At 58.7% G+C, this 25,073-nt stretch overlaps 1 protein-coding gene across 2 annotated transcripts in view; it reads left to right on the top strand.

The window, feature by feature from the left end:
* MLPH (melanophilin) overlaps positions 1 to 23,117 on the top strand; it is a 43,901-nt gene extending 20,784 nt beyond the window's left edge. Inside the window, exons 4-16 of one of the 2 annotated variants that reach the window (XM_067740119.1) lie at positions 100 to 212; positions 1,963 to 2,001; positions 2,583 to 2,686; positions 3,842 to 3,961; positions 5,003 to 5,207; positions 7,386 to 7,525; positions 15,083 to 15,265; positions 15,479 to 15,634; positions 17,015 to 17,107; positions 17,977 to 18,054; positions 19,539 to 19,596; positions 20,078 to 20,178; positions 21,674 to 23,117. In XM_067740119.1, the coding sequence (XP_067596220.1) occupies positions 100 to 212; positions 1,963 to 2,001; positions 2,583 to 2,686; positions 3,842 to 3,961; positions 5,003 to 5,207; positions 7,386 to 7,525; positions 15,083 to 15,265; positions 15,479 to 15,634; positions 17,015 to 17,107; positions 17,977 to 18,054; positions 19,539 to 19,596; positions 20,078 to 20,178; positions 21,674 to 21,718 (1,435 nt within the window). In that variant the 3' untranslated portion in view covers positions 21,719 to 23,117. Of the gene's footprint in view, positions 1 to 99; positions 213 to 1,962; positions 2,002 to 2,582; positions 2,687 to 3,841; positions 3,962 to 5,002; positions 5,208 to 7,385; positions 7,526 to 15,034; positions 15,266 to 15,478; positions 15,635 to 17,014; positions 17,108 to 17,976; positions 18,055 to 19,538; positions 19,597 to 20,077; positions 20,179 to 21,673 lie in introns of both variants that reach the window. The other variant, XM_067740118.1, reaches the window with a different exon arrangement.
* Positions 23,118 to 25,073: the final 1,956 nt, after the last annotated feature.

Here is a 25,073-nt window from a genome sequence, read left to right as displayed (position 1 = left end):
GAGATCAAGTGGCCCTGCCGGCGGGGGGCCTGGCCTGCCCCTTCCAGGACACGGGGGTGTGTGCCGCCCCGCCCGGGCCTGAGCTCTGTGTCTCTGCAGGCTGGTGAAGAGGGGCTCCCTGGAATGGTACTACAGGCATGTGAGAGCCCGCTTCCAGCACTCCGGGGGGGCCCAGGTAGCGCGGTCCCTCTGCGGGAGGCTGCAGGGAGCAGGTAAGGAGTGAGCCTCTTCCCCAGGCATCCAGTACGGGACCCAGACTCTGTCTTTTCGGCAGGCATTCCCCGTGAGTCCGATAAGATCATCAAGACATAAGAGATGGGCTGTAGCTCAATCGTTTGTTTTAATATTTTGAATCCAAGTATTTATTCCATGAAGAGCTTGAGGTCCAGACGGTGTTCTTGCACTAAACCTGTGCTCATCTGTGTTGTCCACCTTGAAGACATGGGGGTAGAGGGATATGTCGGGGGAAGGACGTGAGATTGCCTGAGCTTAGAAGTGTCTCCTGAACTTGAACGGAGAGAACTGAGCGGTGTTTTCGGGAAGCTCTTGCCTTGTCCCTGTCACCAGAGTCCCAGGCTCTGCCAACACCTGGCCAGGCCTTCGGGCTGTGACGGCCTGTCAGGCCAGTATCTGGGGGCTCGGTGTCTTGACCGTCTCCATCTGGGGCACCGAGGAGAATGCCCCGGGGTCTGGAGCTCCTGCACGTCCGAGCGGAGGCGGTGCTTCTGGGATTGGGGGTGTCCTCACTGTGCACCAGCCTGGGCGTCTCCCCCAGGCCTTCTGGAGAGGCGCCTTACTTGTGTCTCGGGCCCCGTAAAGCCCCACGTTGATAGGCAGATGCAGGAGGCAGGCATAGCCACCCTCAGGGCATGGGCACACGCACTGGGCCTGGCACAGGTGTTTCTGAGCAATCTTAGCACACTGTTGAATTCAGGACAGACCACCGAGAGGCTTCCTCACCTGTGATGGCTTTTGGCACCTGGAGCAACAGACCGCGGGGGTAGGGGGCTTCCTTGGGCCGGGGGTGCAGGGGGCATGTGATAAATCATCGAAACCAGGACATTTGTAAGAGTAAAAGTGGCTCTCCTGATAGCCGTGCTGAGACAGCTGGCGTCACTAGGAGTGTCCTGGTGACACGGTGGGGCGGGGGGCACCGTCACCCTGTTCTTCGGGAGTTTTCCCCACCTCCTCACCAGGATCCTCACCAGGATCGTGGCCGATATTTCTGTCTCGGTTGGAGCCTATCAGTAAATCCCACAGCCGCGTGCACCCGCGACCCCGTGCCCGCTCGGCCGGCCGGGAGCCCGCTGAGGGATCTTCCTGCAGCAGGAGTGTGGTTTCACCACCGCCGCAGGGCTCAGGTGTGGGAACCACAGGTAGCACGGGAAAAGCCACACCGCGAAGCGTCTGAGAATCTCAACGCCGGAGGCCCCGTTCACGGTGGGAAACCACAGGCCACGTCACAACGCTGAGGACCTGGTCCTGGCCCCGGGAGGTTCTGATTTCTAGGGACTGGGGTGGGCTCAGGAATCTGCGTTAGGTAAAAGGTCACGGGGATTCTGGCGCCCAGCCAGGTTGCAGAGCTGGGAGCCAGTGCCACCCAGAAGCGGCCAGTTTCAGAACTGTCACCACTGAGGGCCAGGAGATGGCACTGGGGGGCAACAAAAAATCTGATTGCAGCCGCTGCTGCGGACCCAGTGAGGCAGGTCTCGGGTGGGGTGATGGTCCAGGGGCTGCATTCTCCCTGCTGGTACCTGTGAACGCAGCACACCAAGAAAGGGCACACGGAAAGAGCACAAAATCGGGAAAGTTGTACCTTTAAAACGAAGTAGTCAAACGTAAAAAAGAAGAAGAAGTGATTCAAGTTAATGTTTCAAAAGCTGGTCCAGGCGGGGCCTCACGCAGGGGGGTAGCTGGTGAGGGCCGCTGGGGTCTCTGCTGAGTGCTTTTCTTCGGCTGTAGGTTTACCTGACCAAGTGCTGCACTCACCTGACGTCAGCAGTAAGTCTTTTGTGCTCACAAGGATGCCGGGGTGCCCCTGGCCCCCCAGGAAGGTGGATGGTCCATGGGGCTTCCAGACTAAAACCCCAGAATGCACTGCATCACTCTTTTGTAGTGACCTGAGGGAACAGAACACCGGCCAGGCCAGTGTGACTGGGGGGAAAGAGGGAAGAGTGAGGCTGTGCTGGGGGTCGGGGGACAGACCTGGGGACTCAGGTGAAAAAGGCATCCTGGGGGGGCAGAGAAGGGAGGGGAGGGAGGCCCGGGGCTGAGAAGCAAGTGAAATGAGACTGAAAGTGAAGAGGTTAGTTTGGGAAAAGGTGACTTAGCTCCAGGCCTGCTTCCAGACTGCGGTGTCTTCAGACGGCTTAGGAAGCGGTCAGTGAAGGGGACCATTGGTGAAGTTGATGCAGAGTATTCGTCTTCTGCTGTGATTCAGACCAGCTCTACCTGATGCTCAGATAGGTCTTTGGGAGGCCAGTAGAGGGCCTTGCCTGGTCGCTTCACAGCAGATGGAGGGGTGGGTGGGCGGATGGACGGATGGTCTTGTCCTGGTGGAGTCATGCAGGCGTCCATTGCAGGTGGGCCTGAGCCAGGCCCCAGAGGGAGAAGTGGAGACAGCGAGCACACGGATGAGGACAGAGAACAGGACACAGGGGCCCAGGCCCAGCCCGTTGGAAGCAAAGTAAGTCTTCCCCCAGCCCCGCCCTCCCTGATGCTGGAGGCTCGGATTCCGATGTCCTGAGAATCTCAGGCTCTCCATCACTCCGCGGGCCGGGAGCACGAAGAGCCGCCTGCCTCCGCCATGCCCCGCAGCCTCTGAGATCACTGAGCACCAAGCAGCAGTGTGCTCTCGGCACAGGTCTCTCCATAGGAAACCCCAGAGCAAGCTGCAGGGGAGCGGGGCCTGCAGAGAGGCCTTCCTGGACCTCCAGCCCTGCCTGGACATCCGGCCAGTGTCCTCCGGGCACGTGGTCGTGAGGGCACTGGTGTCCCCCAGAAACAGCCTTTGCACCTTTCAGGGAAGCGAACCCCCTCCGGCTTTCCTCTGTGAACGTCCTTGCTTTTGTTTATAGCCGGCCATGAGCCTTGTTTTTTATTGGTGTCTGCTTCTGCTTTCACTTATATTTTAACTTATTTTTGGTGATAAAGACAAGCAAAGTAATCCCCGGGGTTTCTGGGCAGGTTGACAGAAGGGCAGCAGGAGGGAGGGGAGGGGCGGGGCGGGCGGTGATGTTGGCCGGAGCCCCTTGGAGAGCGACAGGGTCTCTGAGAACCACACCGGCTGGTCTGCGCGGCTGGTCCCCGGGGACCGTAGGCATCTTTTTATGAGAAAATTTTATATGTCTCGTTGACTAAGCTCAGCAAGTACTCTCCAGTGTTGAATGTTCCCTACACAATACGTTTAAAGGATGGAAACCATCATGAGGGAAGGATTCGGAATAAACTCTGCTCTTGCATCTAAAGACGATGGAGCTCTCTGGAGCCCCCCTCCCCGCTCTGCTTCCCCGCGCTGGGCACCCCTCATTTGCTAAAGTGTGAGGGGTGAGAAGCACCCATCGGCCCAGAGAAGCCTGCCTGCCCCCCAGGGCGGCACTGCTGGGCCGTGTGCAGCCGTGTGCCCGTCGGGGGCTGAGCAGACGATTCCTTCTGCTCTTCTAAGAGGCGCTGGGGATGCAGAGCCTGTGATGGGTGGGGGGCTCTGGGCGGCCCCCGGCGCCGCCGCAGATGGTGGCTGTGCCCTTGGAGATGCCCTCCCCGCTGCCCGAGGCGAGGGCGTGTGGCCCTCACAGTCAGGCTGACCCTCTGTCTCCTCTTTCCCGCACCCCTTCCTGCTCAGAAAAAGCGTGTCCTCCCCGTTCACGGCTTGGACTTCGAGGCAGACTCTGACGACTCCACTCCGTCCTGCGGGCACCCCCCAAGGCTGTCCTTGGTCTCTGTGGCCGCGGACAACCCGCAGGTCAGTGGGCTCTCTTTTCTGCCCCCGGCCATCCCAGGATAACCTGGGCGACAGGTTTTCAGGCCCCGGGTGGGGGGACAGCATTCTGGGAAACAGTCTGATGGCCATGGGGGCATCACAGGCAGGGGGACAGCGGGGGTTGGGGGCATAGAAACGTCACACCCTCCGGTCCCTGGAGAGACGGGGTCGGCTGCTCGGAGAAGTGGGGCACGGGGCAAATGAGTCAGGGCCCTGGGGCGTTCGGGGCGGGTGCCTGTCCCCGTATGAATGCAGAACCCCCGAGACTCGAGCGAGGGCAGAGGAACAGCATCGCCCTGGGGTCGGACAGGGCCCGGCATGTGCCTGCACTCACTGCGGCTCATTACGGGGGTCCCTCTGCTTCATCGCCCAAACGAGGATAGCCTTGTGGGTGGAACGGGCTGCCGTTAATACTTACACCAGGACACGCGGCCTCCACGGGGGCCGCCCAGGAGAACCGGCCATGTAGTCACTGCTCCCTAGCTGTGTGCCCTTGGCCTGGGGACCCTGCGTGAGGCTCCATCCCCTCGCCTCACCTGGACAAGGGCTGATCCTCTCAGCCTCACAGGATCCCTTTCCAAAGGCACTAGAGGCTGAGCCCGGCACACACAGGACCACCACACACAGCACGGGCAGCTGGGGCACGAGCCCCAGAGCGAGGACGCCCTCGGCTGGAGCCCTGACATCTCAGTGCCCGGGCTCAAATGGCACCAGCCCAGAGCTGGGGCCAGGCTCGGTCTTCCGGGGCTGATCTGCAGACGCCTCCGGGCGGGGGCGCAACAGAGCAGGGAGCTGGGAGCCAGCACCCAAAAGGTCTTTGGGCCACGGGTCCTGCTCCAGCGGCAAGTCCGGAGCCCTTTGAAATGAAAGGGCATTGAGTCTCCAGGAGCAGAGAGGATGGGTGTCCAGTGTTCAGTCGGTCAGATGATGCCTGGAAACCCTCAAGACTTGGACTGGAAAGACCCACATTCCAGGGAGCTGCCCTTTCCTAGTACAACCTGCCAACAGGCCCCATGTGCTCAGGCCCTCACAGGTGAGCCCTGCGCGGAGGAGACCACCTCCCAGGAGCCCGTGGTCCTGGATGGGGCTGACGCCAGGGCCTCTGGGTGCCACCCCTGTCCAGAAGGGCAGATGGCCAGCCTCTCGCCTGCCGGACCAGACGCCCTTGCTGAGCTCTGCCTGCCAGGAGAGTCTTGCACGATGGTCCCGGGGACGACTGCGACACCTGGTAGGTGCCCTTGACCACCGTCTTCCGCGCGGGCTCTGCGTGGAGGAGAGGGTCGCTGGCAGCCTGCCCCACCACCCCGATCTGTGCCAGCCCCCTGACTGGTTTACAGTGCGTAGCCCCTTCTTCACTCTGACTCTTCAGCATGGGCAGTCCTGGCACACGCCATCAACCCCTGCTCCCCTGGGCTGCGCGCTTCCCTGGTAACAGAAGTACCAACATTGACGCCTGCCCTGGCCACACAGCTCACTGCCACCTTGGATGGGGGGACATCGAGCAGGACTGGGGTAGGGACGTGCAGGTGTCCCTGAGATGATAGGATCACTGGTCACCCGGACCGACCCCCTTAACCACAGGACAGGGGAGCTCCAAACCTGGGGCGCACCTCCCTTCCAGCTATGACTCGGGAGGTCCCTGAGTGCTGAGACCCTAGTTTAAATCCTCAGTTTAATTTTGTTGTCAGACACAGTCGGCTTCCTGATGAAATCCCGAACCACTGTCTGTTCCTGTGCCCTGGGGGAGTGTGCACTGGGGTCCGGGGTTCAGGTACCCTCGTGATGAAGGAGCAGATGAGACCCCAGAAGCAGCACGGGCTGCTTCCCACCGACCTGCTCCCACGTGGCTGCAGCGTGGGACCAGCTGCCGGGGAAAGGTGCTTAAGATGCCGTCTGCCAGGAAGTGGGCCGGCTTTCCATGTTCCCTTTTCATTATATTATAGGGACTGTAAGCTCATGATTCACACGCCCACTAGGATCCTGGAGCGTCTGGGGGCAGCGGGAGGGCAGCTTTACTTCCCCTTAAACAATCAGTAAACGAATCTACATCGACCAAGTCACAGGATGAAGCCTCGGACACACGCATTTCCTCCCAGGGTCCCTAATCAACCCCGGCACGTGGATGGGGTGGCAGCGGGGAGAGGGAGAGGCTGAGACAGACGGTATCGAGCTGGGAAATGCGCCCGGGAGGCAGGCAGCTCTGAGTTTCAAGCCCAGCTCTTTCGACCAACTCACCACCCGATTTCATTGATTCTAAGACACATTTGTCACCTCGTCTCACATTGGGAGCGTCTTACAGCGAGTGTGGTAGAAGAGAGTGTGTTGGAGATAGATTGGCAGTGTTGTCTCTTAATAGTGCATCAGACAAGCTACAAGGTCTGCGGTGTAAAGGAGTGTGGTGTGTGCTTGAACAAACCTCTGAACCGCCGTGCCTCGGTTTCCTCGTTGTAAAATAGGGTTAGTGCCTAACTCAGCGCACTGCTGTGGCCTCTGAATGGGATGGTTGCATCTGTTAGCCCTTGAGCCCTTGGTTGCATCTGTTAGCCCTTGAGACATAATGGCCCATCACAAACTTACCAGCTTAAAACAACACACATTTATGAGCTTACGGGGGCCAGGCATCCAACACGGCACCGCCAGGTCATTAGCGCACGTCTCCCAGGCTGAAACCACAGTGTCCACGGGGCCAGAGTCTCAGCTGGAGCTCAGGGCCTTGCCCCCAAGTCGTTCAGGGTGCTGGCAGGGCCATGTGGCCGGCTGCACGTCAAGCACAGAAACAGCTCGTGCAGCTGATTCCTGGGACCCTGGCTCCTGTGGGGCACCTCACAGGAGGGTCAAGCCCTCCCCCTCCCGGCACGGCTGGATGTGGTGCCCTCCAGGCCAACCTGGAGCTCTGGGGGTACTTTCTGGTGAGAACATGGGGCTCTTCCACCAACAGAGCCCAGGAATAAGCGTCTCAGGCCACACGGTAGGTGACCCGTGCCCACGAGAGTCTGCGAATCACTAGGCTGGCAGGAAAAGCAGTCCCCGGTGACCAATGTGGAAAGACTTCCCAAAGTCACCTCCACTCGTGGAAACTTCCCGGGACGCGTGTCCGCCACACCCGAAGCGCGTGGAAGTCCGTGTGATGTAATTATATTACATTTGCTTTGCCCACCTGGCTTTCCTACCCTGGAGCCCCCCGTGAGTGCTGGCGGGGCAGGGGCTTCTGCTCCTGAAATTCCGAGTGTGGGACCGTGGACTCTGTTCCATTCTTACTTGGTTTAGGGATCTCAGCCCCATAATATCAATGGAGTAGAATCATGTCTCCGTTTTCTTCGATTTCTGATTTCTCTTCATTGGAGAAAATGCCCATTGGCTTTCAGCTTTTCACTCCAAATAATCCAAACCCACTCTTCCTCCAAAGGAACAAATGTCCTCTGGAATGAGCAGCTCCCATCCCACTATCTGGCCGACGTGGACACCTCAGATGAAGAAAGCGTCTGGGCTCAGAGGGTGTCCTCTCACCATCCCAGACGGAGAGGCCAGACCTTGTCTGAGAAGCAGGTAAGGCGGCCGGAAAGAATGCATTCTAGTTGCTTCTTTGGGTGGTGCCTTTTTACCTTAACATCAGTTCATTGCTGAGAAATTAAAAGTACTTCAAAACTATAAAACTGCACAAGCCTGCTCAGCAGAGATGTGCAATGTCAGAAGCCCTGGGACGAGGGGTGTGGTCCAGCGCTGCAGCCACAGGCTACAGACTGCTCTCCAGGGCCTTGGGGATAACAAGCAGGGCTGCCAGCGGGCCCGGCCTTTGCTGAGCCCTCTGCTTCCGTCCGCACCCGCTTCCCCCTCTGATCTGCCCGGGGCTCACCCTTCCCGGGCTCGGACGTTGGGGGGGCCCTTCCTCAGTCTAAGCTGACCTAGAACAGGTTAGGGGCCCTTCCAGCCTCAGTCCCTTCACAGCTGTGCTCCGGAAGTGAATGATCTGCGAAGAGGAGCGCCTGACTTGTAGAAGGTGCCTTTCTTTTTTTTTTTTTTTTTTGCGGTACGCGGGCTTCTCACTGTTGTGGCCTCTCCCGTTGCGGAGCACAGGCTCCGGACGCGCAGGCTCAGCGGCCATGGCTCACGGGCCCAGCCGCCTCGCAGCATGTGGGATCTTCCCGGACTGGGGCACGAACCCGCGTCCCCTGCATCGGCAGGCGGACTCTCAACCACTGCGCCACCAGGGAAGGCCAAGAAGGTGCCTTTCTTCGCATGGCTTTCTGGTGGATCAGTGTCAGGTGTTTTGTTATTTGTTTTGGGAGGTTTTTTTGTTGTTCTAAAATTGATCTAAAATGTCAACAGGGCAGAAGCATGGAGTTTTTAAACTCTGCGTCTCCCCCTGCAGAGTCAGTGCCCGCAGGCCCAGCTGGCTCTCTTCCCTATAATATCACCCGGCAGCATGGCCCGACCCCGGGGCTGGACGTACCCCCTGCTCCGACCTCCGCCTCTGAGAGAAGCCACTGACCCTTTGCCCTGAGCACAGCAGGGCACGAAAGGCCCTCAGGAGGCCTGCAGTGAAGACCCCGCTCTCTGCCATTCAACCCAGGGGCTCACTCTTCTTTTATGGAACAGGGGAGATGCTGATGCAAGGAAGTGTCCTTTGATTCAGACCAGGGAGTGACTGGCTTGGCCCCTGGGAAGGCTGCGGGATGATGGTGGAGGGCCAGTGCGGTCAGGACGGACACCTCCCCAGGGCAGAGACAGAGACCTCCCTGGGGCAGAGGCCTCCCCAGGGCAGAGACAGAGACCTCCCCGGGGCAGAGGCCTCCCCAGGGCAGAGACAGAGACCTCCCCGGGGCAGAGGCCTCCCCAGGGCAGAGACAGAGACCTCCCTGGGTGGCAGAACCACCACTGGCAGAGAAGTTCCCAGTGTCCAGGCCAGAAGACAATGGGATAAAGACTAGAATTAAATTGTCTATTTTCAGCAAGTTTTTAATTTAGCAGCTTTAGTGACGTTCAGTAAAACACATATCCCGGTATTTAGTCCTACTGACACCAGTCATCCTTTATGCCTCCTTGAAAATTACTCTCTGTTTCATGCTTGTATCTTGTCTCTGGAATTCTTCTTCTTCATTTCTTTCTCTTGACTTTATTTACTTCCTCTGACTTCACCTGCATCTTTGTGAAAAGGGAATCAGGCAGTGTAAAGAGCGGCCTCCAGAGGGCAGTAGCGTCCCTGTGCATCGGGGAAGACCCAGGGCCGACTCTTACAGGACTCACAGACATGCCTTGGGGATTCGAGAGTTCTCGAGAATAATGTTCTATTGGGGTCAGTCTGAATGGTCCTCCCCTGACCTGTTGCCTGTCTTCGTGGTCAGGACTTTCTGGGTGAGGGATAGTCAGCAAAGACTTTCTATAAATAATCACTCATGCTGAGAGGGAGGCCAGAGAGAGCACAGCATGTGGTACCCAGGACGGATGCTTCCAAGGGGCTGAGATCAAGGAGGTGCAGGAAACGGAGCCCTGGCACGCACCCTGCCCCGTGTGGTGGGTAGTGAGCCCCTGGTGCCCCAAGAGCGCAGGCTAAAGACACTGACTCGGTTTCCCCACGAAAGCCTCACTGGTGCCAAACTACAGTCGCTCATTTTCCTCCTCTGTCTGTACTGCATTCCTAAATTGTAAATCTGGGTTTTGCTGCAAACGAGTTGGAAACACCGGAAGTTCATTCCAAGTTGCCATCCGTGTGTCCAGATAGCATGTAATTTACCTGGACGGAGCTCACACGGGACAGAGCGGCTCCCGCTTTGGGCCGAAGGGAGGGGCACGAGCAACTTTGGGCCCCTGAGCACCTGAGAGACAGGTGTTCGCTGGGGGGTGTCTACAGGGGGCCAACGGCTCTTGATCCCAGATGGAAAACCGGGACGCGTCCAGGCTGTCCTGGCGGCATGCGGACAGGCTCTCTTGCTCAGAGAAAACCACCAGCCCGCAGCTCACCTCCCATTCCGAGGGCTGTGGTCTCTCCACGGCTCTGTGCTGCCCCCAGCTCGTGTCCCTCCTCCATCAGGATGAGAACTTTCCGAGCTCTCGTCGTGGGATGCTTTCCTTTCTCTTTCGCTCTGGAGGTGGTACTTCACTGTGCCGGTGCCGGACCCTGGTTGGGTCAGCTCTTATTCTCCTGACGTGGGTTCATGCCCACCACGCTCCCCGGGGACACACGACTGTCTGCTGAGCATCCCCCTCCCAGGTATTGATCACTGCCTCTCAGGTGCCATGAGTGCACCCACAGCTGGTCTCAGTTACCAGCAGCCACTCGAGGCTGGGGCCACTCCCGCCGAAACCCTCGTGTTGAAGCTTCTCAGCTTGTGTTCTTCTCTGGGCAGATTTGCCCACTCAGAGCCCTCGGTGCTGTGAAGATCAAACTAATTACCTGCGGAACAATGCAAAAGCGTCTTACCAGCCTGCTGGAGCCATCTCCCTCTTTTAAAACAAGGTGGACCACAGAGGAGATAATGGCAGGCCAGATGCATCTGCCGGGCTTGGAAGAAAACAGGAGAATTGATTTTCTCATTTCCCGGCCTGGGAGTTAATAGACTCCGGTGACTCAAGAGCTGGTGACTCAAGGTATGAGCCAGTCGCACTTTCAGGTCATCACCTGGCAGGCCTCCTGGCCCACGCTGACCCGGGGCTCTGACTTTTAGTTTGAGCAGCCTGGCATAATCAATTCACACCTTCCTGTGCACCTCAGGTTCAGCAGTGACAATGGCTGCGCCACGGCAGTGACGCTGAATGTGTCACCTGTCCTGCTTTATTCATCCTCCCAACGCCCCCCGCCTCCGCTTCTGGTACCACTCCCAGCTTCTGCTTGGCGTTCCAGAACCCCGGCTATCAGAAAATGGGCCTCACAGTTACCTTCCCAGGGCACATGACGAATGGTCACCTGACCTTTCCTTCCACTGCTTGGGAATTTGGTGCTCCCAAGGTGGTAGGTGCCAGTGTCCTGCTGGCCGGAGTGGCTCTGTCCTCCAGCTACTGACTCCCTCCCTCTGCTGCAGATCTCTGAGCGGAACAAGTACATGTCAGCCGGGGACCGCCTGCTGACCCACTGAAGCCCCTTTGTTAAGGGAGGTTGAGGCACCAACACGGGCTTTGCAAGGAAGACTCTCGATTGGGAGCTCATGCATGGGGCTCAGAGAGCTGAACGGGTTTCCACCGTACAGCTGAGGCGGGGGCGGGCATCTGCCCCGTCCAGGCCCCTGCCGTCCGCTGTGCTACAGCTGGGGGGGGGGGGGGCGTCTGCCCCGTCCAGGCCCCTGCCGTCCGCTGTGCGCAGAGCCTGGGCATCTGTGGGCCCAGCCAAAGGTGCAGAACTCAGAGGGGCGCAGGTGTGGAGCCTTTGGTGCGGATGTAACGAGAGAGGGGCTGGGAAGTCAGAGCAGCGAAGACCCGGGGACCTCGCTTGGTCCTGCAGTATCCGGCCTGGGGGTCCAGGCCGTTGGAGCGGGCAGGGGTCTCCTGCCCACCCTGTGTGTGAGGGTGTACCCAGCGCACAGGGGCCACCTTCTGGGGAGTGAATGGAACAGAACCCTTGGTCTAATGCACATGTGCGTCTGAGAGACAGACAGACAGCCGGGTAGCTGTGGGCGTAGGGGCGGCGATGCTCAGGCCCTGCCTCGAGTCTGCCTGAGCCACGGCCCCGGTTCAGCACCCGGCCCCCTCCCTGCAGCGCCCAAGGGCTCTGGAGATCAGCTCCGGTGGCAGCTGGGGTGGGCAGTGGGAGCCACGCGCCCCCAGGGCCACAGCCACCTTCACCCACGGAGGTGCCCTCCTCTGACACCCTCTGTGGGCCGGCGGGGCCAGGCTGACCCAGAGACAGAGTTTCAGTCCCCAGTTTTTAGCTGAGGAAACAGGCCCAGGCTCTCAGGAGGGGAACTCCAGAGCCCATGGCCGGCAGGGAACACACTCTGAAGCGCCCCTGCGCAGGTCTGGGAGAGGCCCTCTGCCCCTCAGGATGCTTTCAGGACAGGCCTTCTCACCTGAGTCTGTGACAGGTGTCCCCCACGCAGGCCCGGTAGCCTGCAGGACCCCAGGGCTCACCCCCAGCCACCCAGACCCCAGGCTGCCTCCACCCCGTCCTGGAGGCTGACCCAGATCCCCCTCTGGGCCTCGCTCTCCCCCACCAGCATCACCAGGGCAACCCGTGCCCCTCTTTGCCAGGGGCCGAAGCGTTCCCAGGACATAGGGCTTTCGGGGTTCAAACTTGGATACCTTGGTCACCCCAGCTGTATCCTGTCATGCTGGCCAGCTGCCATCACGTGTATATGTGTTTGTATGCATACATGTGTGTTGGACATGCGTGCGTGTGTGTGTGTGTCTGTATGTGTGGGGTGTTTATTTACCAGGTAGAAGCAGCGCCCCCTTCTGACAGCAGCTCATAAATCCCCACCCCACACCCTCATCAGCTCCTGCCTGGGGTGGCCTCAGGTTCCCATTTCTCAAGGGGATTCTGAAGTTTCTCAACCTCATTTGCTCTGAAAGATTTATTCCCAGCAGACCCAATAGAATCTACCCTCCGAACGTCACAGGGGTTCTCTTCACCCGTTGGGGCCTCTGAGGAGATTTGCTTTTTGAGCATCTTCGGGAAATTGGGAGCCTGTAGAAAGGGGTCCCAGTAGACGTGCCGCTTCCCCGTCAGCTCACTCCAGCCCTCGGCACTCGTCTGCGAGGCTGCTTGGTGCCATTCACAGAGAAAATTAAGTGATAGCCAGCACTGCCCTCTGCTTGGCAGGAGCACCCGGGGCCGAGGGGGCGGAAGGCAGCCCGACAGGCACTGTGGGTGTGAGTAACGTCGTGGTGCAGAAGCCCCCCTCCCAGCAGCATCGTCAGCGGGTGACTCACTCCCCGAAGGAAGGGACGGGGAGGGGGATCTCAGAGTCCCGGAAGGCGGTCCTGGGGGGACGCTCACCTCACACTCTGACGTCTGCTTTGTGGGCCGAAGGAGAGGCAGCCAGTGAGTGAATGAGCGACCGGCCTCCCTGCTCACGTCCCCCCGCCGACCCCCAGGGAGCCCTCTGCCTGGCAAACTGAGAACAGGCTGTGGAAACGGGAGGCCAGTTAAGAGGCTGGTGGATCGTCCAGGCAGGTCAAGGTGGCGGGTGAACCAGGCAGGGCAGCAGAGGTGATGGGAGGTGGACCCTGGGTACCTGTTGAAGGCAGAGCCAGTGGGGATGGATTCAGGACGAGAGAAAGAGAGGGGTCAGATGACACCAGGGTTTTGGCCTGAGCAAGCTCTGTGGGATGGAATTGCCCTGAACTTTTTTTTTTTTTTTTTGGCTGTGTTGGGTCTTCGTTGCTGCGCGCGGGCTTTCGCTAGTTGCGGCGAGTGGGGGCTACTCTTTGTTGCAGTGCGTGGGCTACTCATCGCTGTGGCTTCTCTTGTTGGGAGCACGGGCTCTAGGCACACGGGCTTCAGTAGCTGTGGTGCACGGGCTCTAGAGCTCAGGCTCAGTAGTTGTGGCGCACGGGCTTAGTTGCTCTGTGGCATGTGGGATCGTCCCGGACCAGGGATCAAACCCGTGTCCCCTGCATTGGCAGGTGGATTCTTAACCACTTTGCTACCAGGGAAGTCCCTGCCCTTAACTTTTAAATCTCGTTATCCCCTCGCAAGTCATTTTGGCTGTAAAGGGCAGTTGGGATAATTTGGCCATTTTTCTGGTTTTTTCACATGACTCTGGTCACTTCTTAAAACCGACACACTGAATGCCTTCACATGAAGCTCGTGTCCACAGGCAGATGAAACACATAGCTGCTCAGTGAACCGCTGGCTGGAGTGCAGGAACGGGTAGCAGCCAGAGCTTACTGCAGTCTAGGTCCTGGTATGATGCTTACTGAGTGAGGCCGGGCAAAGGAGGGGCTCTGAGCATCCTTTCCCCACCTGTAGAATTAGGGTAAGAGCTGGAATCAATGAGGGACTCCCACCCCCTTATAGAGACTTAGAAAATTATGACCAAAGAATACAACCTTGGGGCTTCCCTGGTGGTGCAGTGGTTGAGAGTCCACCTGCCAATGCAGGGGACACGGGTTCGTGCCCCGGTCCGGGAGGATCCCACATGCCGCGGAGCAGCTGGGCCCGTGAGCCATGGCCGCTGGGCCTGCGCATCCGGAGCCTGTGCTCCGCAACGGGAGAGGCCACAGCAGTGAGAGGCCCACGTAACGAAAAAAAAAAAGAATACAACCCTGAAAAATAATTTCAAGAAACAGAGGCCTAGCTAAACTTCGGAGAAGAGATTTCCAGAAATGAGCGCTGTCTAGCTCTGAGTTTCTCACCAGCCAAGGCAGATAAATAGATATCCTGGGCTGTATGAATCTCCTCCAAGTCCACCCTGGGTGGCAAACTTCCCTGGCGCTAGATTCAGGAAGGGGTGAGTGGCAAAGGGTGCTACTCACTGTGTCATGGAAAACATCACTGAGAGGTTCACACAACTTTGCAGTTTTCCAAGAGTCACAAGTACACTGTAGACACTTCTCAGTCAGCTCCAGACCCGCGTCTAGGAGTACGATTCCTTTGCAAAGCCGACAGGAGGCTCGTGGGAGAGACCGTGGACACAGAGCCTGGTACACAGAGACATAGCATGGACAGTGGACATGAGTGCTGTAGCGTTTATGCAAGTTCAGGACCCACCCCGAGCCCTCGGGTGATGCTTGAGGCCACACGGCCGTCGTGTACTTCAGTCTTATCACGGGACGACCGAGAAAAACCCCCAGAACAGACTTGTCAGCACCCCGTGGCCTCAGCTGGCGGATGCAGACAGTCCGGGCTGAGGTCTTGGTTTGGCGCCATGAGGATGCTTAAACCCTAGGAAGTGGCTTGGGGACCCAGTTTGGGAACAGAAGTTGAAAAATGGTGCGTCTCAGGTGGCCTGGGTGCTGTTAGGATCGCCAGGAACATCCCACCCTTCGGGGCCTGGTTCTGGAGCACAGGCGGCGCGGGCCCCTTGGCCGAGCTCGTGTGGGGCATAGATGAGGCCGCAGCTCCGGCCAAGCCCCCGGGGTGCTGGGGGCCGGTGCTTTCCGGAGCCCTGCTTCTGCTTTCAGCGCTTCCAGGTGACCAACCGGCTGAGATCAGCCACTCGTCCATCTCAGTGTCCAGTTGGCAGCAAGCCCACAGGCGCCGACGTGGAAGAGGCGGCCCTAAAGAGAAGACTGGAGGCCTTGATCAGCCGCGCCGGTGACCAGCGGGCCTCATCTGAGGAGGAGGGCAAGGACGGAGGGGCGGAGCAGGGCAGCAGCGTCCCCAGCGAGGACCCCCCCGGGGCCGCCCCGGAGGTGAGGCTGCCTGAGCGACCCCGGCAGCACGCACTCGGAGGCGGGGCCGGGGGGGCCTGGCCCCAGCTGCGCACGGCGCCCCACCGCGGGCTGCCCGGCTGGCCAGGCAGCTCCTGGCGTAGTGAAAGGGGCACCTCCAGGATGGGACGTGCGTTGGGGCGAGCCCTGCGGTCTCCCCCGCTGGTGGTCACGTGCGGCGCTTCCCTCTCCTAGGTGTGCACAGCTGCAGGCCAGACGCCCAGCCGGGAGAAGGGGGCCCGGGGCCCCCAGGACCCCGTGCAGCCCAGCAGGACCACAGACGAGGAGCTGTCGCAGCTGGAGGACAGAGTGGCCGCCACGGCCTCTCAGGTGCAGCGGACAGAGAGCGAGGTAGCCCCGGCGGCCCCGGGAGCAGGTGGCTCCCCCAGATAGATAGTGGGGGCCCTGGAGGCCTGGCAAGGGTGGTCAGCCCCCCGAAGGGCTCACACACAGGGAGCCCACGTTGTCGGCTCCAGGACAGGCTCCTGGGGCTTTCCGTGGAATCACTCTCCACGCCACGCCCTGTGCCGCACCCCTGCCCATTTCCCTTTTAGGTTGACAAGAGACAGGTGGCGTTTTCAGCCACGGAAGGAAGATGCTGACACTTACCCCTCCCTGCCCCATGAGGAGGGCTTCTCCAGAAGCAGGCTTAGATTTTAGGACAGCCCCGGGGCTCAGGACCAGACTCTGACGGAGGGGCATCCTGTAAACTTGGGTCCCGGGCTTGAGTTAGGGTAGGAGGTGTGTTAGTGGTGTGCAAAGGTCAAAGGACAGAGCCAGGGTCTCCCAGAGACAGTCAAGGTGATTGGGCTCTGCTCTGCCCTCCCCCTGCTGACCCCAGAGGAGAGGAGGTCTGCCCGTCCGAGTGCAGGGGACCCAGCACCCACTGTCCATTCATTCCAGCTTCCTTTCTCTTCAGCAAGTGCCCTTCCGTCCCCAAGGAAGAAGGGGCGCCTCCCCAGGCCGTGCGCCTTAGGGGGCGCAAGAGAGCCTGAGAACTTTGCGTTCATTTATTCCTTCCTATGGAGCCAGCAGTTCTCAGTCGGGACCCCAAGTGCGGCGGGCAGTGTGTAGACACGAAAGATGCAGCTGTGGGCACCTCAGGGCAAGCCCCTGCGCTCCTGGAGCTTGTGCTTCTAGTGGGAGGAGACAGGACAAGTCGCCGAGGCTGAGGAGAGGGTAGCCCCAGGGAGCGCTCGGATGCGGCTGCCTCGAAGGGTGGTCGGGAAGGGGTAATACAAGAAGGCAGCCGGGCGAAGGCCCCGAGGCGGTGTCGAATGTGGCGTGTTCGGGGATCCGCAGTGGAGCCCTGCGCCAGAGCCCAGGAATGAGAAGGGGAGTGTCTGGGAGGAGAGCAGATTCCAGAGAGCCCCAAGGACCGTGAGAAGGGTTGGGGGCTGTGGGAGGGATCTGGACGGGCCTGAAGGGGGCCCGTTTCCTGTTCCCAGAAGGCTCTGCCTTCAGCTCTCCCCCCGTCACTACCCCTCCCTCAATCCCTCATGGATGAGCCCCCAGAAAATGTATGGAGCCCCTCCCCCGCTTGGGGGTGACCCTCCCGACAGCCATGGAAGACGGATGGAAATGGGGCGCCCAGGAAGTGGCCCTGGGCGGGTCGCCCATCTTAGGGGAAGCACGATGAAATCGGTGAATCGGGGGCAGCAGCTCCTCCTGTCCTGTGACGTTGAAAGGACGTCCAAGTGACATCTGTCTGTCTGTCTGTGGTTCCGCCAGGTGTCAGATATCGAGTACAGGATTGCAGCCTTGCAGGCTGCAGGGCTCACTGTGAGGACCTCGGCAAAGCCCCGGAAGAAATCCAGCCTCCCGGTGAGTGGAGGGGCCGCAGGGCCCTGGCCAGGAGCACAGGGCAGCCCGGGGCCTGGCAGTGAGAGCCCCCGGGGCAGCCACCGCCCTCCTCCTTAATCTGCCAGCCTCATGTTTCTGCAGTCAGTGACCTGTGGGCTGCGCTGGGATTCCTTTTCATTTGCTAGTGTTGTTTCTAACGGAAAAGAGTGCTATATGGGGGGACCGTCAGCTCCTGCGTGAGAATTGGAAACACAGCCACGTGGTACACACACACACACACACACACACGCACACGCGCACACACACACACACACACACGCTTTAAAGTCCAAAGGAAGCAGGCTGGACAGCACCTCGTGTTGGCGGCCTTCATAAAAGCGCTTTGCAAGGCGGGTGTGACGGTAGCAGGATGGGGACCTGCCCAGGACAGAGACCTGAGACCAACATCCTTCCCCCCCGATTCAAGTCGGGAGTCTCCAGACAGATCACAGTATGAGGAAATCTGGCAGAAGGATGATAAATGCTCTTAGGGGAGGCCCAGATGCGGCTGCCGGGATGCCCAATCAAATCTGAATTTCAGATTCACAGCAAGTCATCTTCTAGTATAAGTATTTCCGTGCAATATCTGGGACATACTTACACTAAAAAAATTTAATCATTGTTTATCTGAAGTTCAAAGCCAGCTGGGCGTTCTGTACTTTAATTTGCTAAACCCAGCAGCCCTGGGCGCAGAGCCCTGGAGTGGTGTGTGCTCTGTGGGTGTTGCCGTGCCGTCCCGGCCTTCCAGACCGAGGACTAAAGAGAACACCCTCCGTGTGTCCTGCCCGCCCGCCCTGTGGCAGGAGGTCAGACGAGCAGTCATAAGCACAGGCTCCTTCCCTGTTCTCCAGGTATTTCTTCCCCAGCTTGTTGGGAAGTTGGGCCAGAGTCCTAAGAATCCGCGTGCAGACCCTTCAGATGAGGTCGAGGTACGTGTCACTACATCCAAGCTCGAGAGGCTGAAAGCGGGTGAACGGTTGGCCCGACTTTTCCAGAAGCGTGACAAGTACGGAGGGGGCGGGGGGTGGAGCTGAAACATTGGGACTTTAGAAACCTGGCAAGTCTCACAGGCTGGTCTCCCCATAGGGTGTCTGTCGGGGAAAATCCAGGAAAGCCCAGCCAGGGGAGTGGGAGGGTGGGACAGAGGGCAGAGGGCAGAGGGCAGACCCCAGGCAGGGGAACTGGCTGAGAGGAACACAGAGCCCTGGAGACAGTGCACATCACGGGGGCCGGGTGCTGGGCACGTACTGCCCCCCATGCCCCCCTGTCCTGTGTGACGAACATTCACAGACGTAGCAGGCTCCAGGGCCCGGGGACGGGCCTCCCCTGGGAGCCGCGGGTCCCGGCCGTGGGAGCGAAGCGCGGGAGCCGGTGTGCGCGAAACGGCACAAGGATGGACGCGGGGTATGGGCGGGACGCACAGAGCAGGCCGTCTGCTCCGGGTCCTGCCTGCTGCCTGATACGCCCCTTGTGAGCTGTGATGAGCACCTAGTCATTTGTGCTTCTCGTGACAACAGCAGTGGGTAGCTCTTCGTAGTTAAAAATGGTATTTTTTTTCCGTCCTTCCATTTGATGTTCAAACAACCTGGTAAGCAGGTGTGGATATCGCCCCTGTTGCTCCAGTGCGGAGCCTGAGGTTGGGGGAGGTAGACATACTGGATTGAGACCACACAGACCAGCGACAGGCGGTCTCAGTCCGGCCTCCCAGCCCCACCCTGACCCTCTTCTCGGGGCTGTGGTCTTCCCTGACCTGTCCCGGGAAGCCCAGCCTGAACGTGTCTGCAGCCAGCCTCCTGGTACAGCCCACAAAACCAGCCAGGCTGAATCGCAGGGAGTCAGGCATTGGCAGGACTTCCAGGGAGTCAGGCTGTTTTGCTCTCAGCTTCCCCCTTGAAGAGGCAAAACAGCGAATGAATTAGCCCAGAGTAGAGAGGTGAGCAACAGGAAAGGGGCAGGGAAAGAAAGGTGGGGGGCCCAGCCGCCATGGGGCGCTGAGAATGTATTAGGTACAGTTAATCTTCCAATATCCTGTACAGGGGCTGCTGACCCATTTTCCAGATGAGGAGACAGTTCGGAGAGAAGATGTAAATCGTCCTTGTCACGGTGGTGAGGGGTAGCGATAGGATTTGAACCTGTCTGTGGGGCTGGAACTTGGGCTTTTCCGCTGTACCCACCCAAGGCTGCAGCTCTCCGAAAGCTAAGCAGCTCTTTTATATTCCGGCATTTGTTGCATAATGTATTGATAGCGTGCATTTTAATATTGTTAAAAGTTCAAATTTTGCCCAGGAACAGAAGAGAGTTGCCCTGATTAATCCGAATCTGCAGGAATGATGAGAAATCCAAACCTAGCTCCCCGGTGTTCCTAACAATTACAGCAAGGTACTGACGCCCAGAGACGGCTTCTTTCTTCCAGGTGGTGGCTGTACCCTATCCTGTGAGGAGAAAGCTCAGTGATCACCCCAGAAGTCAAGGTAAGAGTCACCTGCTTCCCTCGTCCCCCAGGCCTGGGAGGTGAGCTCAGGGGCATGAAAATGGCCAGTCGGGGCCCCATATTTCTGCGTAACCCGTGGGACCCGGCATGTCATGCCACTGATGCCCGAAGGACACTCCATTACCCTCGGGCCACCCTCAGGGACCGTTGCAGTGACGTGGTGTCTGGATACCTGGAATTTGCTGCCTGAAGCACATAAGGGTGTTGACGGTGGTGGCAGCGGTGGTTTCCTTGTCCTGCGATGTAAATCGTGCTAATAATGGTGCAAAGCTCCCCACCTTCTAGAGCGCACAGGACATAATTAGCCCGCCTTGATGTCTTGGTGGTGACGAGGACATCAGCTTCGTCCTGGACGGCACATTTGTTTTTATGCTCCTTTTAAAATTTCTTAGGAAGCAAAGACACTTGTTTGGGGTAAGTTTGTGATTAATAAGCACCCCCGCCTCCTGTTTTCCTCAAAGACAAAGATGATGACTCTTTCGATCGGAAGTCCGTGTCCCGCGGATCCCTGACACAGAGAAACCCCAGTGGCAGGAAGGAAACCGCCAACCACAGCGTTGCAGTAAGTTTTCTCTTTTCACTGAGGCGGCTTTAAAATTCTCTCAGATTGACATGTTGATTTTAAGTTTGCAAAGTAAAGAATTGGGGTACACTAACAGGAATAGTAAAATCAGCAAAAGGTCTAAAGGAAAACAGAAACATTTCTTAAAGGTACACAGTGTACCAGTGACGGGGTCGCCTGGCCCCGGGGGGCTCTGGGCTTGGGGATGGGGACAGCGCATGAGGCAGTGAGGACTCCCCACGCAGCCCCACCTGCCCACCCAGCGCTGTAAAGGTCATTCAGCTGAACCACCTGTGCAGGTGCCGGCGTCAAGGCTGTCCCCCGACTTCCGTGGGAGAGGGCTCTCTGCAGAAAGAACGTGAAGTGCCTCCCAAAGCCCAGGGGACATCAGGCTGTACTGGCGGGGTCATGGCCTTGATGCCCGCAGAAGTGCACCTTGCACACCCTTCTCTGGCACCACGGTCCTTGGTGTTTGCAGCCGCACGAGAGCCTGGTGAAAGCACCAGCTTTTCTGACGGGCGTGTCAGCTGCCTGGGTGCCCACGGCACCCCACAGACACAGGGCTGCAACGGCGAGAGACAGCTGACCTCTAGGGACCCCAGAGTCATGCCCACGTCCCAGGGGTGGGCATGAGGTCTCAGTGGCCTACGTCAGGTGCAAACACCCCCATCCCCACAGCTGTCCACACTGCGACCACCCAGCAGTCATTATGGCTTCATGCCGGTTACGAGAGTCTGAGTCGACGGCTTCGCTGTCCAGGAAGACGGAGCGACTGCTCTGTTCTTTCCACAAACTCCGTTTTTAATCGGGTTTTCAAAGTTTCTCACAGTACTCATTGCTGATGATTGTGTGCGAGCCTTGTGTCGGCAGACGGGGAGATGGGGCACACGTGTCCGATACAGCCAGCGTTAGGCCGCCCCAGACGACAGGAAAGGACAGAGGGCAGAGGCTCCCTGCCAGGCCCCACCTGAGCCCGGAAGAGGCCGCCTGGACCGTGGCCAGAGCGTGGCCATCCCCAGGGGCTGATGGCGGGCGATAAGAAATCACCAGCGGGGGCTTGAAAGTCTACACACTTTCAAATTCGAACGCACCTTCCGTGCTTCAGAGCTTTAGATCGTCACATACTTGCCGTCCTTACAGCCCATTTGATGAGGGTCGGTGTCATTGACCCATAGCTGGGGAAACAGGCAGAAAGAGGTTGAGTAAAAAAAAACCCGGCAGGGGGTTGACCGATGCCTCCTGGCCAGCAAGCCCATGTGCGCGTCTGTGTGCTCTCCCGTGTGTGTGTCTGTGTACGTGCCGTGTGTTTTTATGTACACACAGTCATATAGCTAAGTGCGTGTCTACCTGTGTGCACACCTGTGTGTTTACATGTTCCTCTGTGCTCGCCCGTGTATTTCTGTGCCCACGCCTGCGTGAGTGTGCGTGTGCTCTCGCCCGTGTATCTGTGTGCGTACCCACCTGTGCATGCTGACGTGTCCATGTGTGTTCACAGAAACCCGTGATGACCCACCAGCCCTTAAACGGGAGGTTCGTCTGAACGGGACAGAGCAGGAGTGGCGCCGGTCCTGTCCCTCCACCTCAGCCTCCGTGTCCCTCCACCTGCCCCGCGTTTTCCAATGCACGCAGCCCAGTGGAGGAATGAGAAGAAACCCCGTCTGTGAGCTGACGGCAGTTCTCAGCCCGTCAGCTCTTCACCCACGTTCTCTGATGACCTCCAAGGCGCCCCTGCCCACCTGCTCTGATCCGTGAGAAACATCTAGGCTGACGCGTCTCTCCTTTAGGGTTTAAGCTTTCTGAAGGACACAAAGAAGCTTTTGTTCAGTGATCTTCTAGCCCTTTCACTGCTGGCTTTCTTATGCTGCTTTCATGACCAGAATGGAAAAGGGGTGACTCAGTGACCGCACCAGCCATCTGTACACTCCTGACTGTGTCTGTCGGAGCCAGGGCAGGTGTGTGGGTGCGACTGGACGTCAGGACAAGTCACTGAGCTCATGTCCATCTGAATAAGAGGGAGGGATAGACCCCCGCATCTCCTCACACAAACACACCTAGTCTGCAAGTTCCCAGCCTGTGCTTCACAGGCTGGGAGAAAGCACACTGTGGTCGAGGACAGAGCATGCCAGCGGCAGCAAGTGAGCATTTGCTCAAAGCCCGGGTGCAGGTGCAGACCGCCTGCCGGGAGGCACTGGCGGAGCCTGGACGGGCGGGGCCCAGCCTGGCACTGCCACTCGCTGCGGTGGAATCCAGGAGGCCACTTGCCGTCGGTCCGCAGAGGATCTCCAAGTCCTGCTCAGCCTCGGACAGTCTGGGTGTCTGTGTGGCTCATCCAGCTTGAAGGGGAGCCCGCTGGGACCCCCTCCACAGCCGCCTTGAGCACAGTAACCCTGTCTCCCCTCGCTGAGCACGGCTGCGTGCTTCAGAGGGACCGGTTTACTGAGTCCTCGGAACAGCGCACTTTGCAGAGGAGGGAACAGAGCCCCGAGTGTGAGGCAGCCTCCCCTGTGATCCTGATACGTTCCGGAGTGACTGGGTCAGCTTTGAGTTTGCTCTCTCAAGTGGTTTGGTGTCTGTGTTCTGTGGTAACTGAAAGAAGAGGTGAATAAATGATGCCCAAGAGCCTTTGATACGAAGACTGACTGTGGACACAGCCCCACCCATGGTTTACAGATTCTGCATCACGAGCTCCCTTCGCGTTTCCACTGAGCCTATAGCATCACGGTCACCGCAGAGACCGTGTCATCGACGGGCTGGCCCGTGGCAGCTCCAGTGCGCTTTTCCGAATCAGCATCTGAGTTGATCTGAATGACTAGGCTTCAGGTTGTGCTGGGATTTGCAGAAAAGATGGCTCTGAAACTCCTTCTCAGAATGAAAGCTGCTTGAAATAGTCAGCTCCTAATTCAACGCTGAAAATGATTAAAGGATTCCAGTAAGCCAAAGAGGATCCATCCTTGTCTCCGTGCACCCCTCCTTATTCACAGAGTAAACTAAAGTCAGTGTGAGTTCCTAGCATCAAGGAAGAGGCAGTCCCGGCTGGCCTGCAGCACTGCCCTGGGTGTGATGCAGCAGGCACGTGAGGCCTTGTGCCCCGGAACCGTAGTGGCCACTTAGCTCCGTTGCTAACTTGAGCTCAGAGAGCTTCCAACCTGGAAGCACATCCGTCCCTCCTTCAGAAGGCCTCTCGCTGGGGTCTCCGATTAGGGTCAGGGCTACACTCACTCTTTCATTCTCTCTGCAGCACTGCAGAGGCCCCGGACGGTGTGCATGGCCCAGGGACCTGCACCCATGTTGTGGGCAGCAGCCGGGGTGCCGGGGATGTGAATTCTCCCAGCTCCTGCGCTGGTTCCTCAGCCCCTCTCGGCCCCTTGATGTCGAATCTCCTTTCCATCCCCATCAGGTCCCACGGCTTTAGGCACCTGTGGCTGGATTGCAGCCCAGACCCCCCGAGGTCCCCACCACAGACCAGCTGCCTCTTCCTCTGGCATCTCAAAGTCAGCCCATCCTACTGAACTCCGATCTTACCCCCAAACCCTGCTGCATCCACTCAGGTCAACTCCGTGCTCCCAGGGGCTCCAGCCAACGCTTTACCCTCACATTCTGTCGGGAAAAGCTGGCGACTCTGACTTCTGCGTATGCCCCAGCCCTTCCGTCCCGTCAGCGGCTGTGTCCCTTATTTGGGGTATATTTTTACACCAAATGTCCGCTCGGTTATTTCCAGGATGTCAGATCTGGCTTCACATGCCTCGTGCCCCCGTCACCTCAGTGCCCTCGTCGTGCTTATCTTACAACCCTGTGGTGTTGCGTGGAAGCCGTGCTTCTGTTGCCAGTGTTACGAGTGGTCCAGTGTGTTATTGCTCTCTTGAGACCATCGTTGTGACTTGAGGACTCACGTCCCCTGGGAGTGCTGGCTGCTCTGTCAGCCGTGCCTGGGCAGCCCAGGACATCAGGATGGCCACCATGAACCCGACTGCTGGCCCCCTTTGCCTTCTCCTTTGAGCCCCTGGGAACCTTGAGAGGAGACAGCTCCCCAGCCTGGGGTCCACAGTCCTGTGGGTTTGGAGCGACGATGTCCAGGCAGGGCAGCCCTTCTCTCTTCTCCAAAGCTCCTCCGCCCTTGCTCCCTCCCGAGGCTGCCCACTCCAGCGGTCCAGGCCGGGTCAGCAAGTCTGGCCAGGTCCACATGCTTCCTTGTGTCTGTGGTTGCTCTTGTGCTACAAACCCGAACATTTCCGTCTGGCTCTTTATGGAAAATCTGTGCTGACCCCTGGTCCAGGCTGCGGACCCCACAGGTGCAGGACTGCCTTGACCTTAGTCTCGCAGGGTTGGCAAGGACCGTCCCCAGGCAGTGCTGAGCAGCGTGGAAGGACCAGACGATGTTTGTCTCCTTTATCTTCACCTCAGTCTCCCTCCACCCCAGCTGCTGCCACCACTGCCCCAAACCTTCCATCCCAAGCGGCTCTCGGCCTCCCTGAGGGCCCTTCTCAAAGCCTAGGATTGTTTGTTCTCTTACTCAATGGTTTCTGCAGATTCTGTTCGGTGAAAGGAGCCAGCACCTCACATTAACTCACCATCTTGGCAGAAACCGAGTACGCTGTGCCTTGGAATCGGGCACCGCCCCCAGCCTGACCTCGATGGGCCCTGCGGCTGCTTGAACAGATTACTACAACCTGGGCTGCTTCAAGCAGCAGAACTGTGTTCTCTCACAGGGGACCGAAGTCCAAAATCAAGGTGTGTGCAGGGCCGCCCTCCTTCCAGAAGCTCTATGAGAAACTGGCCTTTGCCTCTTCCAGGTCCTGGGGGCTGCAGTGGTCCGAGGCTTGTGGCTGCATCCCTCCAGCCTCCACCTACCTCCACATGTGTGGAGTGTCGTGGGGTGTCGGTGTCGTCTCCTCGTC

Source organism: Pseudorca crassidens, chromosome 6, assembly GCF_039906515.1.
Source record: "Pseudorca crassidens isolate mPseCra1 chromosome 6, mPseCra1.hap1, whole genome shotgun sequence".
NCBI lineage: Eukaryota > Metazoa > Chordata > Mammalia > Artiodactyla > Delphinidae > Pseudorca > Pseudorca crassidens.
The sequence above is the reverse complement of the archived record's forward strand: the minus strand, read 5'-3'. Positions and strand labels throughout refer to the sequence as shown.